Source organism: Urocampus carinirostris, chromosome 13 (genome assembly GCF_059441175.1).
Source record: "Urocampus carinirostris isolate Australia breed hairy pipefish chromosome 13, RoL_Ucar_1.0, whole genome shotgun sequence".
NCBI classification, from domain to species: Eukaryota; Metazoa; Chordata; class Actinopteri; order Syngnathiformes; family Syngnathidae; genus Urocampus; species Urocampus carinirostris.
The window spans coordinates 41,045,311-41,061,486 of record NC_142361.1 but is presented as its reverse complement, the minus strand read 5'-3'; the positions used below and the strand labels follow the sequence as shown (position 1 = coordinate 41,061,486).

At 46.0% G+C, this 16,176-nt stretch overlaps 1 protein-coding gene across 1 annotated transcript; it reads right to left on the bottom strand.

Annotated features, from left to right (window-relative positions):
* Positions 1-8,852: 8,852 nt before the first annotated feature.
* LOC148354565 (BTB/POZ domain-containing protein 3-like) lies at positions 8,853-15,749 on the bottom strand. The gene is made up of 4 exons (XM_088351559.1): positions 15,156-15,749; positions 13,917-14,007; positions 10,960-11,078; positions 8,853-10,001 (listed from the first exon to the last, which is right to left on the bottom strand). The coding sequence occupies exons 1-4, from the start codon at positions 15,464-15,466 to the stop codon at positions 8,969-8,971; spliced, it is 1,554 nt and encodes a 517-aa protein (XP_088207685.1). The 5' UTR covers positions 15,467-15,749; the 3' UTR covers positions 8,853-8,968.
* Positions 15,750-16,176: the final 427 nt, after the last annotated feature.

Sequence of the window (16,176 nt, the reverse complement as noted above, 5' to 3'; positions counted from 1 at the left end):
AGGTACAATCTCTATTAGCAACATTTTGCTCAAATAATTGTGTTGAACTCAAGACTAACCTTCTTTTTGTGGTAAAAGTGGACATGACAGGCGGTGTCCATAACTTCAGACGCCATCTTCTGGCTGAAATCCTCATTGCAGCTCGAATGAACGCTTCCTTTTTCAGATTTTTATAATGTTTGGCGTGGCGTTTGGACTGTATTTCAAAAAGTCCGTTTCTTACTTTCGCCATTTTCATCCTAGGATAAAAGACAACCGCCGACCCATGCGTGAAATCGCTTTCCTCCCTCTCTCCCCTTGCTTCCTTTCCTCAGGAGTCATGCGCTCTGTGGCTGGAACACCGAGGGTAAAAGTAGGATAACGGCAGATAGGCGCGCTGTAAAAAAATAAAATAATAATAAATAAATAAATGAATATTTTTTATAAAAACAATCAGATAGGGTGGAGCACCAGGTTACCTTATGACGCTTTCAGTTTTTGGTGTGGAGTAAGATTTGTTTCGATTTGCGTCACGCCATCATTAAAAAGCTGATCTGCCGTTGACTGAACTACCTCCCACAATGCCTTTCTTTTTCTTCATTCAGTTCAGAATCCCATGTATGTAACTTTCATTTGTTTAACTATGGCTCCAAGGACCTGAATAAATAGAATTAAAGCGATACTCCCTAGCCTGTTGAAGTTCTGAGTGTGTGTGTACGAGTTTTTCCTATTATCCCGGCTTGACTGCACATTGTCATTGTTCATTACTTTTATCCTGTCCGGTAAGTATTCTTCACATCAGCACGTCTTCCTTAAGGATTCATCCAGTCTGTAAAGTGGATGGTTTCGATCGGAAGGAGGAAAGTCGGACTTTGAGCCAAAGGAAAGGCTGTGTGGGGCCGAGACCCGCTTTTCCCCCAGGAAGTCATTAAGAAAGATGGAGTTGCGTTGCCAAGATCTGTTCTGCTGATTAGGCTTCATCAAACAAAATCCACTCTCGACAAAAACAAGAAGAGTCACTCGGTCCGGAGTTCACCGAGAGTTGAAAAGACTCGTCCTCTTTTTTAAAGTAGTGGGAAGGAGGTCAAACGCAAGAAGGAGTATATAATTAAGGACCATGTTTTCATGCAAGCTTACACTATACTGTATGCGTGAATACCGGCATGCTCTTCGTGTCCCCTGCGCTACAAAGAGCTATCCTTCACAACAGACTCACGAAAGACATGCAGAAAAGCAGACGTCATTGGTTCAGTTTTTCAAGAACAACACTGCAGAGTACCAGTAAATACTTAAAAGGTAAATAAAGTAGTATTTCCTTTATTTTTTGTTTTTTCCATGATGTGCCTCTCGCTTTTGTCACGGTTGCCATCGTGCCTAATTGGCCCCGCCTGTGTGGTGCCAGCTATGGCTCATTGACAGATGGGCTTCCCTTCTATTGAAGCTCAGTGCTCTCACTCTCCCTTTGTCAGTCTGTCAACAAACCTCTGCCCCGCAAGACCTGGGTTTCAACTCTGTCCGGTTTTCTGCCTGTGTTTCCTGTCCAGTATCGTTAACGTTTATTTTTGTCCTGTTTAATATCCGTTTCGAGTTTCGTTCTCGTCTAGTTTGTCCTGTTTATTTCGATTTCCTGTTTTGATATCAATCTTGTCTGTCCCGTCCTGTACGGTATCAACCCTATCTGCCCGATATCTGCTCGGGCAATTGGTATCAATCTCGTCGGCCTCTGGCTTCCTGTCATTCCACGCCAGACCGCTGCCTAACGTGCATGAGTCCCCGTTTCCCGTCAAATAAAAGGCTTGTGTGAGAAACGTCACGCATTTGGGTTCTCCCCCTGTTCTGGTCCATGAAAGCTTTATGTTTATTGCTCGGTGATCTCATTTTTACACGTATTTATTTCATGTTCTGATGCTCTTTTATGATTTATTAAAATGATACCACACTTTTCCTGGGCTTGGAACAGATTAGCACATTTACATTCAAAATACGTCCCTACTCGCAAACTTTTCATGTTACAAATCCATTACCAGAGGGAATGCAATTCCTAAGTAGAGGTACCACTGTATTTGAATTTTCATTTTCAAAATTGCGTTTTTTTTTTTTACAATATTTTATCAATGCAACCTGTAATATATGTATGACTCTGCTATGCAGATGCAGAGTGAGGCACGCAGTTCTCTTGCCTCACAGCAGAGGGCAATGGTCAGGCAAAAGACAAAAATAACCACAAGCAATCTTTAAATCGTGACAAAAGGACGATTCATATATAAAACTTTGTCACTTAATATGAAACATGTATCCAAAACATGTGGCTCTTTAGCGCCGCCCTAGTGGCTCTCTAGAACTTTGTCAAAGATTTTGGCCAAAATGGGAGTAACCCAATACTTTGCTTGCGTTTCCTCGATCATGCAGTACAATCTTGTATCCAGGGGAGGCAGACGAGGCTGAGCCTCACCTGTCATCATGGAAATATACGATACAAAATCAAAGAAATGGCATTATTTATTCCCCCTTTCAGGTATTCCTCATTTTACTTCAAAAATGAATTTTCGTTCCCAAATGTTCACAATTTTAGGTTCTGGGGTGTCAAAGATGCGGCCCACGGGCCAGATCAGGCCCGCAAGCTTTTTTAATTTGGCCTACCAAACAGCACCCAGAGAAGCTCAAGAGCAAAATCAGCGGCTGCTCAAAATATATCCACTTGACGTCGAAAAAGCCAGGCGTTACTCTCAAAGCAACTGGCGCAAGATTATTTTCTCACTCCCTCACTTTTATTTTTTTTTCTCTCCCTCTCTTTCTGACTCTCTCATTTCATTTATTCCTCTCTTTCTCTGTCTTCTTCTTTATTTATTTTTCATTCTCTATTCTCTCTTTCTGTCTCTTTCCACGAATTACATGTGTCTCGTTTTCTCTTGATAGCCTTCATCCCATCCAATGGCTACATGCTAACGAAAACATGCTAACGAAAGGATGCTAACAAAAAGATGCTAACAAATAGTAGCTAACAGCTATATGCTAACGCGTCATTTTAAGAGCTACATGCTAATGACTACATTCGTATGTCTCATACTAACAGCTCCAGGCTAACGTGATGAGTTATTCTAACTGCTTTATGCTAACAGCTACATGCTAAAGAGTCACGCTAACGGCTACATGCTAACGACGAGATGCCAGCTCCAGCCTTAACAGTCATAACTGCCACGGGAGTTGTCTCGTTCCCATTAGGATTCTGTATGGTCAGTTGCAGCACGGTTGGTAATGAAAAAAGACTATGGCGACTCAGATCAAGTGAGTTGGAAGAAGATTTGATTGATGATGCAAAACATGGAGAATTTCAAATGTTGAATGTATCTGAATGAGTGGAATAGTGATGACTTTAGTCATCTGGGGGTCAATCAATGAGTCAATTAATGGATCGGGAGGTTTTCTATTGAACCTGCTAGCTTTTTAACCTATAGCTCAACGACCCGAGATTATATTTGTTGCTGAAGATATGTATTCGTTGACATTTTCCTTTTTTTTTTTTTTTTAAACCTCGCAGCCGCAGCCAGTGTGCAAAACACCAGCTCGTTGACGGCTTCCCGCTAACGGCTTAGCATGCTAGTTTTTGCGTGTACTCTCTGCGTTATCTCAACCGGCTTAATATTTTTCAGGATAATGAGCGAGAGGGCCCTCGTGTCCCCCCGGGGGCCCGATGTAACGAGTGAGCGCTTATGAGAACGCCATCTTGCTAACGGCTAGAAGCTAATAAATAACAAGCAGCTGGAATGGGATTTGTAAACCCGCCATCTCACTCTGTTCGGGCTACGTGATGCGACGCTAGCACGAGTCATGCTAAGATTGGAAAAATTAGCGGCAGGTTTGGTGACCGTATTTAATCTTCGAATTCGAACGCTAAACGCGACCTCCAAATCTTAGCAAACCATCGGAAATTTAGGCGAGCTTAAAAGAAAAGCGATATGAAATTGACAGCAGCCAAAAAGGGGAGGAGCTACAATGTTGTTTTCCTAATTTTAATTGAAATTTTTGCCATGTTTTTTAAAGGATTTGTGTCTAAATTGCTTCAAATAGAATTGTAAATAGTTTATATTTTTGCGTTTTATGACTTAATTATATCATTTTTAAATGTTATCGTTTTGCAATTTTATAGATTTTGTGTTGCTGTTTGACTGGAAATCTGTTCAGTGTGTTAAAATTGTTAAAATTGTCCGATTTTTTTTGTAGATCTGCGAATATTTTAATTTATATGTGATGTGTTTTATTGAAATGACTCATTACTAAATCATTTGGAGCATAATATTTTAGTATCATTGATAATATATCATTAAAAAAAAGCCGTTCGGGAGTGAGCCGAGCCAAAAGAGACTGTTTTCTAAATAGAGTTGTCCTCTTGGGTGCAACCAGAAGGGGGTAGTGAGTGAGGCTTCACATGACAACGCCGTCATGACAAGTCACCAGAGCAGGCATGTCAGCGTCATCTTCACACTTTATACTAAAAAAAAAATTAAAAAAAATAAAAGTCTTCACCCAAAGCATTTTCCTAACCTTGCAACAGAACATTAAAAGTTAAGCATTTTCAAGGATTTCAAGCGCCCATACAAACCCTGTTCTTCGATCTCTGCCGTGTATATTTCAATCCTTTAAGCACCTTATAGTATCTTTCCACTTTTTTTTCCTCAGCATACAAAAATATCTTTGAGCGCAAAGAGTAAAAAAACTGGGCCACGTGCTCATAAACAAGCTCATCTCACATCAAGACGCTCTCGGGTAAACGTTCTAGTAAGGTTGCTGTATCCAGGGGCTCCACTGTATTAGGATTTGTTGATGTAGTATAGTAGGGAAACGCCTTCATGCGGGCCCTGAAAACATCTAAATCCAAAGTATAAAATGAAAATATCGTAAGGTGGGGTCCCCGTATCCAGGGGCTCTACAATATTAGGATTTGTTGATGTGGTATCGTAGGGAAACCCCTTCAAGCAGGCCAAGAAAACATCTCATTCCACACTGTAAAATGAAAATGTCGTAAGGTGGGGTCCCCGTATCCAGGGGCTCTACAGTATTAGGATTTGTTGTTGTTGGTGATGTAGTACAGTAGGGAAACACCTTAAAGCGGGCCCTGAAAACATCTAAATCCACACTCTAAAATGAAAATGTCGTAAGGTGGGGTCGCTGTATCCAGGGGCTCTACTGTATCGGAATTTGTTGTTGTAGTAAAAGGGGGAACTGTTGTAAAGAGGGGCCCAAAAAACCTATTGGACACTGTAACGTGATCATACCATGAGGAGGGGTATCCGTATCCCGGGGTTCTACGGTATTGAGAAAAGGAACGGCAAAACGCGGTGGTAGCTTTTGCGTTTTATTTGCTGGATCGGTCATCGGCCACATTCAAGAGACCTTCAGCGTTTTCCATTTCGTTCTCAACAAAAAAAGAATTCAGAATCATAAAAGTGACCGAGGCGGCGGATGGAAATCTCATCCCTGTAAAAGCCGAGGCGCAGCAAGCGATAGCAGCATGTGGGCTCCGTTTCCACGCGGGCCGAAATCCGACAGGAAGGCAAATGCCAAGATTCGACGATGATCCCGTCCGTGTCTTTTTCCGAACGGTCGAGTTTTGCCTTTGATGACGTCATCCGATCGCGCAGTTGAGCTCGTCCTGAATGGTTTCAAACCGCAATGCACCGTGGGACTTGTAGTACAGATACGTGTCCTACGCGCAAACTCCGGCTTTATTGCGGAAAACGGCGAAAATCCAAGAAAATAAAGAAGTATTTCAGTGATGAATAAATAACGGTGGACGGCACAACCAAAAGAAAACAGATGTTATAAAATAAATGGATATTAAAGAGAAAAAACAAACTAGGTCAAATTTTTTTTTAATAAAAATAAAAAATAATAGCCAAAGTTTCAAAATAAAACAGATGTGACTGTATTTGGTGCCGCAAAGCACTGGGACTTGAAAGTATACAAACCAATAATAAATTAAACTCAACTTTTGGGCTAAAAAAGTGAAACAAACAACCAATCGAAAAGAGAACGAGTTAAATAAAAAAATGAAAAATATAAAAAACATTTGAGAGAGAGAGTGAGTGAGAGAGACTGAGAGCCCGACTGAGAGAGAGAGACAGAGAGCCTGACCGAGAGAGAGACCGAGAGCCCAACCGAGACAGAGACTGAGAGCTCAACCGAGAGAGAGAGAGAGAGACCGAGAGCCCTACCGAGAAGGAGAGAGACTGAGAGCCCGACCGAGAGAGATAGAGAGACCGAGAGCCCGACCAAGAGAAAGAGAGAGAGAGCGAGAGACCGACCGAGAGACTGATTGAGAGACAGACCGAGAGACCGACCGGGAGACCAACCGAGAGACCGACCGAGAGACCGACCGAGAGACCGACCGAGAGACCGACCGAGAGACCGACCGAGAGACCGACCGAGAGACCGACCGAGAGACCGACCGAGAGACCGACCGAGAGACCGACCGAGAGACAGAGAGAGAGAGAGACAGAGAGGGAGAGACAGAGAGAGGCCGACCGAGAGAGAGAGAGACTGAGAGACCGACCGAGAGAGAGAGAGAGAGAGCGAGAGACCGACCGAGAGACTGACCGAGAGACAGACCGAGAGACCGACCGGGAGACCAACCGAGAGACCGACCGAGAGACCGACCGAGAGACCGACCGAGAGACCGACCGAGAGACCGACCGAGAGACCGACCGGGAGACCAACCGAGAGACCGACCGAGAGACCGACCGAGAGACCGAGAGAGAGACACAGAGGGAGAGACAGAGAGAGGCCGACCGAGAGAGAGAGAGACTGAGAGACCGACCGAGAGAGAGAGAGAGAGAGAGAGAGAGACCAAGAGACTGACAGAGAGAGACCAAGAGAGAGACCGAGAGACTGAGAGACCAATCGAGAGACTGAGAGACCAACCGAGAGAGAGACCGAGAGACCAACCGAGAGACCGACCAAGAGATCGACCGAGAGACCGACCGAGAGACCGACCGAAAGAGAGACCGAACGAGAGAGAGCCCAAGAGATTGAGAGAGAGACCAAGAGTCCGAGAGAAAGACCGAGAGACCGAGAGAGAGACCGAGAGAGACTGAGAGAGAGAGAGAGAAATACTACTTCGTTTGCTTTGCAAGTTGCGGCTGGCCTTTTCCATATCTGAATGATTTCCAATCGGATTTTTGCTCGCATGGAAACGCGACAACACGAACGGCGCACGAGTGAGGAAGGTGCCGAGGAACATGCTACATAGTGTCCTATAGTGCTCCCTAATCTAGGATAAAAGTGTCTTTTCCATTCCCCCAAACGCTCCGAATGACAAAAGTCTTTGGGTTGATCACCCAAACGGACAATTCTTGGCTAAAAGCGCGAAAGAAGGGGACGTATTGCTGCTAAATAGGTGCCTTCTGTGCAAACATAGAAATGCAAAGTCTAGCTCGTCCTCCTATTGACATATTTTCATTTTTACAAGATATAGCATTTCTACATTATTCATTTCAATGAGACATTTGTATCAAACAGGATCCGGTCCTTCTATTAAAAATCCAGTCTCGTGTGTCCCCAGCCACTTCGTCCAATTTATACAAGAGAATCCTGAACTGCTAAGCCAAGAGACATAGTCTCTAGAGGTTGTCCTCAGGGTCCCTCCACTAGCAAGTACAACAACCACTTCATCCAACAGGCCGAGCCAAGCGTGTTCTTTGTCGTCCTCGGGTCTCCTCACCAGGAAGGCAATACAACGGGATTCCCCAGCCCCTTCAACAGAGTGTCGTTATTCCACCCAAACTGGCGGTTAGATTTCCAGGCCACACTATGTCCCGTTGCGATAAAATACATCGGAACCGTCTACTTTCCTGTAATGAAGCCGAGACCTTTATGTCCCCGGCCGCTTCATTCAGTGTATCCAACAGGATCCTGTGGTGTTCCCAAGCGAGCTGAAAGGCATGGTATCTCCCGTGTGCCCTAGGTCATGCTTAAAGTCTCTTGACCAGGGAGGCGCTCAGGTGGCATCTTAACTACATACCCCAACCACCTTATCCAGCTCATCCAGCTCAAGGGGTTTCCAAGCAAGCCGAAAGACATGGTATCACAGGATCTTCCCTCTAGGAGAAGGTGTCAAGGAGGCATTCGAACCAGATTCCCGAGCCCCTTTAACAGGATCCTCTTAACGCAGAGAAGCAGCAGATCTAGTCTGAATCCTTCCCAGAAGACCAAGAAATTTGTAAATTACCATAAATGATGCCAGGATCATAGGTCAACCGGGGGAATCGAGAAAATCCTTCTGAGCCCTGATAGACCTGAACCGATTCACTTGAAAAATATTTTGAGATACTTGGAGTCCTCCACTTGGGCAGAATCTCATCTTTAAACCAGTGAAGACCAGGGTCTTGGAAGCTGTTGATCTTTATCTGTTTCAGTTTCAAACAGTAGTTAAAAAATAAATAGTCCTGTTCTCACTCAAGAGCAAGACCCTGAGATACTTAAGCTCCTCCACTTGGAGCAGGGTCTCATTCCTGCACCTGAGAGAACCATGGCCTTGGATTTAGAAGGGCAGATCATTATTTGTCCCGGTTTCAAACAGTTAAAAAATAAATCGCAGGCCTGTTCATACTCAAGAGCAAGACCCCGAGATACTTAGGCTCCTCCATTGTGGCAGGATTCCATGCACATGTCACTGTTCTCTGGCTGAGGACCATGTTCCTTTATTTGCAAGTCCAGATCTTCATCCATCCCTGTTTCAAATGGCATTCAAAAACACATCAGGCCTGCCCTTATTCAAGAGCAAGACCCCTGAGATACTTGGACTTTTCCTCTTGGGTCAGGTTCTCATCCCTGAACTAGAGAGGCCATGCCACCACTCTCTCTGGCTGAAGACCACGGTATCGAATTTGGAAGTCCCAACCTTGATTCGTTCCAGTTTCAAACATTAGAGGGACGAAAATAAATAGCGGGCCAAACTACACAAAAGCACTGGCTTTATATCTGTAATGCAAAGTCAGGCATAGAAGATAAGTTCTGGAATCTGCCCCCCTTGAACCCCGGTCCCGTTGGTGCTGTCTGAGGAGCACTGAAACTGAAAGGTCACCTTCCCGCACTGCACCTCCGTCATGCCTTCCTGTCCGAAGTAGCTCAGCTCGTTCCCGTCCAGAACCACGCTGGCAGTGTAGAAAGTATCGGCTTCGATCTGCACCGGGTACTCGAACCACACCGGGAAGGTGTTACTGGAACCGTCGGAGAAGTATTTGCTGAGGTTCTGGCCCATCAGAACTCCCTGCCGCTTCAGCTCGATCCTGGCGCTGTACTCCGTGGAACCGCAGCTGGATCCGTAGAGTCCGAACCCGGCGACGAAGACCCGTTTGTCCACGGCGAACTGAATGCTGTCGCAGCGGCCCCGGTAGCGCCATTGGTTGCTGCGGTAGGCGCAGGACTGGAACCGGTGGCAGCGCTGGGGGGTCAAGCCCTTCCTGGGCTGGCTGGCGAACGTCAGTTCCGGTTTCTTGGCGGCCGTGTACCACAGGAAGATGTCGTTGGTTTCGTTGAGGGTCAGCACGCCGGACTGGGCCGCCCCGTTGGCAAAGTCGTCCAGCGCCATGGTGGGGATGCGGATCAGGTACATGGCCTGACCCAGAACCTTGCGTTTGTTGTCGGTGGTGAGAATCAGGTCCTGCCTTTGGCACTCGGCTTCGGCCCAGCCCAAAGCCGCGTCGAAGACCACCATCTCTTTGGCGTTGAGAGTCTCCCGCTGTAGGACGCTTTGCAGGGTCCGCCAGTCGATGTCGCAGAAGCCGTCCGATCGTAGAGCCAGTTCGGCCTGAGCGTCGATGACTTCCCAGCACCGCTGGGTCAGTTCCGGTTCCTCGAAGAGGCAACTCTGGGACAAGAGAACGCAAGCGTTCTTGGCGCTTAGGCTGGTCTCCAGGAAGGTGACGCAGGCTCGAGCCAGGTGCGGGACTATGTACTTCTTGGCGGCGTAGAGAGTCGCCAGGACCGTATCGGCGGTCAGGTCGATCTCGTCGCAGTAGATGTACCTGTGGACACGAAGGGAATTTAACGGACTAGCCCTTGAACACCCTGCCCCCTTAGGAACCGGACCACTCGCGTTAAAACTCCTTCATCCGAACATCAAAATTCTAATCCTTATTTTGAATGACTAACACTGACCTTCTCCTGATAACCCTAAGACCAAAACCTTTAAATCCCTAACCCTAAACCTTTAATTCCTTAACTCCTGATCCTAACTGTTAACCCTCAAGTTTTACCGTCTAGCCTTAGCTTTACCCCCTAAACCCATAACCCAAAACTTTTATCCCCTAAACCATAATCCTAATCTTCTATTCCTAACCCTTTACCATAAATGTATCCCTCTAACCCTAAACCTCTAACCTTCATCCCCTAACCCTCAGCCCTTAACGTCTAGTCCTAAACCCTAAAATTGATTATAACACGCCATATTCCCATAACCTTAACCCCCTAAACTTTTAACCTTCTAACTCCTAATCCGAACCCTTACCCTAACTTAACCCCCTATCTCTATTAACGAAACCCTCAAACCCTGAATTCAACCCTTATTGCAGCACTCTAAGCCTCACCCTAACTTGACAGTCTAGCCTAAGCTTTAACCCCCCTGAATTCATAACCCCAAACTTTTATCCCCTAACCCCCGAACCCTTTAAATTACACCCCCCTAATACTTTAAACCCTAATCCTTACCCTTATTTTTCAACCGTTTAACCCGTCTAAGCCTAACTCTCTAATTTGAAGCACTTAACGTGACAACAACCCCTTAAACCAAGCTCCTTAATCCCAACTCTTAACCCATACCCTAACCCTTACAGTACAGATTATCTCTTCACCCTCCAAGGGAAAAAGTCCACTCATACCACCTAACCTTTGCCTGAGGAGATCAGATTTGTTATTTATAAGCGAAGGATTCCGCGTTTGAAGTCTTTTCGATCTAGCTTGAAAAAGCAGAAACCGGTTCCTTACTTCAACATGGCCAGAAAAGCCGGCGGCTCCACGTCCGGAATCCGGATCTGGTCTTGGTTCTCGGCCAGTTCTCCGTAAAACATGGCGTGGAAGACGGAACTGCCCACGGCTAACACGTACTGCGGAACAAATGCAAAATGGGGTTTATGGACGCGGCCCGATTCCAAGACTTTGTTGTCGCGGAGGCGTTTAAGGCCCGGCTATCCGACGGTAATTACCGGCGCTCGCCTTCGTTAGCTTCTCCGGTTAATGAGCTTATTTAGCAAACGACGAAGAGGCCGATAAACAAGAGGACGTCGGGTAGATGTTCAATTGCACAAATTCCAGTCGCTGAAATTGGACCTGATTGCAACACGATGCTAATATGCTCATTGAAGAGCAATCGCGGTTGTGCCTTTCGAGTAAAAGTAAAGCCGACGTCCCCGTTTTATAAGCGCTATTTAAATGACCGTCACCGATAAAAAAAAAAAATGGAAATCGTTCTTCAAAACAACCACTAGGTGGCGGCAACTTCCCACAACGGGATATCAAAGGTATCCATGTGTGGCAACGGACTAATCACAGGCAAGAAATGACACAGTAAGTTATGCAATTTGTGAAACACGTTTTTGTTATCTGTAACCAATGAAAAAAAAAAAGATACGTATTCACGTATTTGTATGAAGTATATGTTCCAATAATTCCGCTCCTTTCCCTGTTCCGTCCCCATGCTCCCTTGAGTCTACCATACTGCTATCAGAACAGCTGCAAAAGCCACTTAGATCCAGTCTGAAGAAAGCTTTCTGTCTTTCTGTCTGCCAATGTAAATTTCATTTTCTATTTTGTCAAGTCCAGGCCTTTTTTCGCTCGTTTGTTCTTTGGTTTGATCCGTCTTCGGCTTTTTGGTTCGTTCTTCGATTCATTTGTTTTTCGGTTCTTTGGATTGTTCTTTGTTTCATTCTTGGATGGTTGGTTGGTTGATTTGTTGGCTTGTTGGTTCGTTGCTTCTTTGGTTGTTGTTTTTTCCTTTGTTGGTTTGTTTGTCCCTTCTTTCTTACTTTCTTTTAAACCCTACTGCTCTCTCGTTCCCTATCTCTTTCCTTCTTCGTGATGACATGTGCCCGGTCGTTTGGCGCTAGCCTGAACCGGATTGGTTCCCTGTCTTTTTTAAGCTCCGTACTTTCACTCACCTGTTGTCAGTCTGTCAGCGAACCTCTGTTTCTACAAGGCAAGCACTTTGACTCTGATTCCCGCCTTTCCCGTTTTTGCACCCGTTTTTCCACCCACTCGTTCCTGATCTCCCCGTTTGTCTCCGGCTATGACCTGTTTTTTGCCCCCTACCACATTTGCTCTCCCGTCCCGGCTTACGACCTGTTTTTGATCCCGACCACGTTTTTTGCTCTCCTGTCCCGGCTAACGACCTGTTTTTTCCATCCTGGACACCGCCATCTCCCGCTCCGGAAGATCCACTTCCGCATTCAGAACACGATCTGATTCTGTGAGCAACTTGCTTTGCGCGTCCAGCGAGCATCTGGGTCCTAATTCTGTTCCGGTCGGGACACCTTCTCTCTCTCTCGCTCTCATTTCCTACCTCTCTCTCTATCTCGCTCTTTTTCTTTCCGTCTCTGTCTCGCTTTTCTCTCTCTCGCTCTTTTTCCTTCTCTCTGTTTCCCTCCCTCCTTTTCTTTCTCTTTCCTTCTGTCTCCCTCATACCCACAATTTTTCTCTCACTCCCTCTCTCTCGCTCACTCAGTGATACTGAAGGGAGAAGCAAAAAACATGACAACCTTGGAAACAAAGTTTGTGACGCTAACGAAAGGTGGCTGTCATTAATGGACTATCGGGACGGTAAGACAAATAAGGAGGCCATCAAAGCAAGGACATCTTCTAGGGGCAAATGCAAGTTTTCAAAACAGCTTCCTTTTCTATGTGCAAATAATTATTTAAGGGAGCTACTTCGAAAAAAACGAGAAACGTGAAAATATGAAAAACAAAATCCGCGTTTGCCGTCTCTTCCTTCCTCTGCAGCCACCTGCTACTCCACTTGACCAGCTCGAGTCATGCACATCAGAGGTAAATTAAAAAAAATTGTTTTTTTTTCCTATTTTTAAATAATGTTATTTCATCATATACCACACATATGTAGTATTTAATATAGATTATTATTATATATTATGTCAAGCCAAGTCATGTTTATTTGTGTGGCCCTTAATCACAGAGAGTCTCAAAGGGCTGCAAGGATTATTGCAAACCGCAGACTATTATGACACATCCCCTCATCTAAAATATATTCATTTTGATTACCGCAGAGGTTTCTTAACCCCGCTATACAGCAATTCCCTTTCGCGATAGTCACCTCATAAGAGGTTCAAGTCATGCCCAGGGGCATGATCATAACAAAACGCTCATCTGAAATGAAAGGAATTTTGTCTGATTTTCCAATAAAAGCAGGCGCTCTGAAGTGACGCTCGTTGTCCGGACGTAACGCGCGATTCATAATTGATGGCGACTTCTTGGAAGGCGAAGCGGACGGAAAAAAAACAAACCGGTGGAGGAGAAGCGGAGAGAATGAAAAAAGACCGGATTCCGATCGTTATCGTGCGACGGATGGAGAGGAGCTTTCCGTTATGGAAGAGCTCTTCGAACGTCAGGGAGACAAAACGGACGAGTTTATCAGGTGGACGGGAAGGAGGTCCCGTTTCCTCCCTCCGTTCAGACGCGTTGACGTTAATAATTGAGCAGTGTCTGGAAGTTCCTTCCTGGTGACAAGAGATGAGAAATGATCGAGAAAGAAAGAGGTGGGGAAAAAGAGAAAGAAGGAACGAAAAAGAGAGGACGGAAGGAGGCTGAAGAACGAAGGAATCAAAGAGTAAAGACCCCGAGATGGAAGTGACAAAAACAACATGAGGTTTTCCTTTTTGGCCTTTTTTGTTTTTTGGGGTTAAAAAAAAAACAAAAAACTAGAAAATAAATCTCACTCTGTGTCCCGGCAGCCGTCGGGTCTTTCCCGGCGCTCCCACCAGGAAGTGAACGTCCGCCATCAGCTCGTTGTTGTACATGACGGAATTCCTGAAAAGGCAAAAACCCGAATCAAAAACGCTGGATTTTCAAACGCCCGTCAAAGCTCATAAATGGTTTTGTGCAGATTGTGACATTTATGAACACACGAACGGTTCCTTCAATAAGAAAATGATCAAAAAGAAATAAGAGACGTGGGAGGTCAATAAAGTCTTTACACTGGACTGATGTTGTCCAAGGTCCTTATAGGTCATAAATCTTTTTGTTTGTATGTTTATCCATCCGGTATCTGCAGCGCTTATCCTCAGTAGGGTCGCGGGGGTGCCGGAGCCCATCCCAGCTATCTTTGGGCAATGAGCAGGGGACACTCTCGACGACTTGCCAATACGGAGACAGACAATTCGCTCGCTCATTCCCACCTAGGGACAATTTGGACCGGCCAATTCACCTGAAATGCGTGTCTTTGGAATGTGGGAGGAAACATGGGGAGAACATGCAAACAATGCACAAGAAGGCTGGTAGCTGGATTTGAACCTCAGAACTGTGCCGCAGGCACGCTAACCACTCGGTCCCTGGGCCGCCCTTGTGTGTTTATTTTCACACAAAATATTCTAAAAATAAGACCTTTCATTCATTGTCCCTCTCTTTGTCTGTCTCGTCTCTCTTTGCCTCTCCCTTTCTATATGTCTCATTTCTCTCTGATTTTCTCTTTTTCTCCCTTGCTTTGTCTCTCTTTTTCTTTTTCTCTTCTTTTGTTTTTCTCTTTCCCACTTTTTCTTTCTCTCTGTCAAATTTTCTCTCATTCTCTGTCCCTCTCTGTGTCTGTCTGTCTCATCTCTCGTTCCTCTCTAATTTTCTCTTTTCTCCCTTACCTAGTCTCTCTTTCTCTCTTCTTTTTTCTCTTTGATTGCCCTATTTTCCTTTCTCTTTTTTTTCTGTTTCTTTCTGTTTCTCACTATCTTTCTTTCTCTCTGTCAAAATTTTCTTTTTCCTCTGTTTCTTGCTCCCAACGTCTCTTGCGCTCTCTCTCCTTTTCTTCTTATTTACAAGTCGGGCCACCACCCCAGCCGGGACGAGTCTGACACCCCTCCGTCGGGAGAAAGCGAAACCGACAAGATGGACGCCAACTTTCCCGAAAGGGACCGGACGGGTCATAAAGCGATTCCGAGCGCGGAGCGGGACGGGGGTCCGGGTCCTACCTTTCCCTGATGGTGGAGTAAAGTCCCTGCCAGTTGCAGTTGTGAATGCTGTTGTTATTGTTGAGGTTCTGCCGCTGATACTGTTGCACGGCCACCGACTTTTTCCCGGAGAAGACGTCCGCTGCCATCTTCTTCTTCTTCTTCTTCTTCTTCCTCAGCGTGAGGATCTCGTAGCAGACCGGGGGTAGTTTAGGACCCCCTCCGTTGCCGGCGTCGCCCCCGTCGTTCTTCTTGGAGCTCTTGCCGGACTTGCTTTTCAGCATCAAGAAGAAGGTCAAACATTTCATGGTCCTCCCTTCGGGGTCCACCATGGGCGATGTTAAAGCGGAGAACGCCCGCTCTTCCTGACAAGACCCCGGACCCGATTGGGAGGGCCCGGTCGAGGTCCTTCTCCGTTCCCGGCCGATCCGCCTTCCGGATTGAGCGGCGCTGCGGCGCTCGGACGGACGTGCGGGACGTCTCCGTCCCTCTCGCCTCTGTTGTGCCCCCCGCCCTTCCTGGTTTTTTTTTTCGCAGCCCCCCCCTCTCCTCCTCCTCTTCGTCTCTCCTCCCGAGATGCTCCGGATACTTTCCTCTCGGGATGCTGGCCTGGGCTGCTCATCGGCGGATGCTTCCTTCTGCTGACTGGAGAGATTCCGCCGAAGACGCCGCAATCCCGTCTCCCCTCGGTCCCGCCCACCCCCCTCCTGGCGACGCCGCCAATGAGAGAGCGGAGCTTTTCCGATTGGCTGGCCAGGAACATCCTGGCATATGTAATGGCGACCGTTGAAGAGACAGTGAGTGAAATCCTCTGCAGCGGAGCGCCGGATCCATTCGTCCATTTATGACTTTATTTATGAACTGACAAACACGTGCGCACGAGAGAAGACGGCCATTTTTTTTTTTAGATCCCAGATAAAAAGTAGTGGAAAATAACAATCAATAAACACATCGAACTTCATTGGAAATAAAGAAAAACGAGAGGGAGAAAGAAGTAGAAAGGAAAAACAGAAAAAGAAAGAGAAAACGAGATGACCGGAGA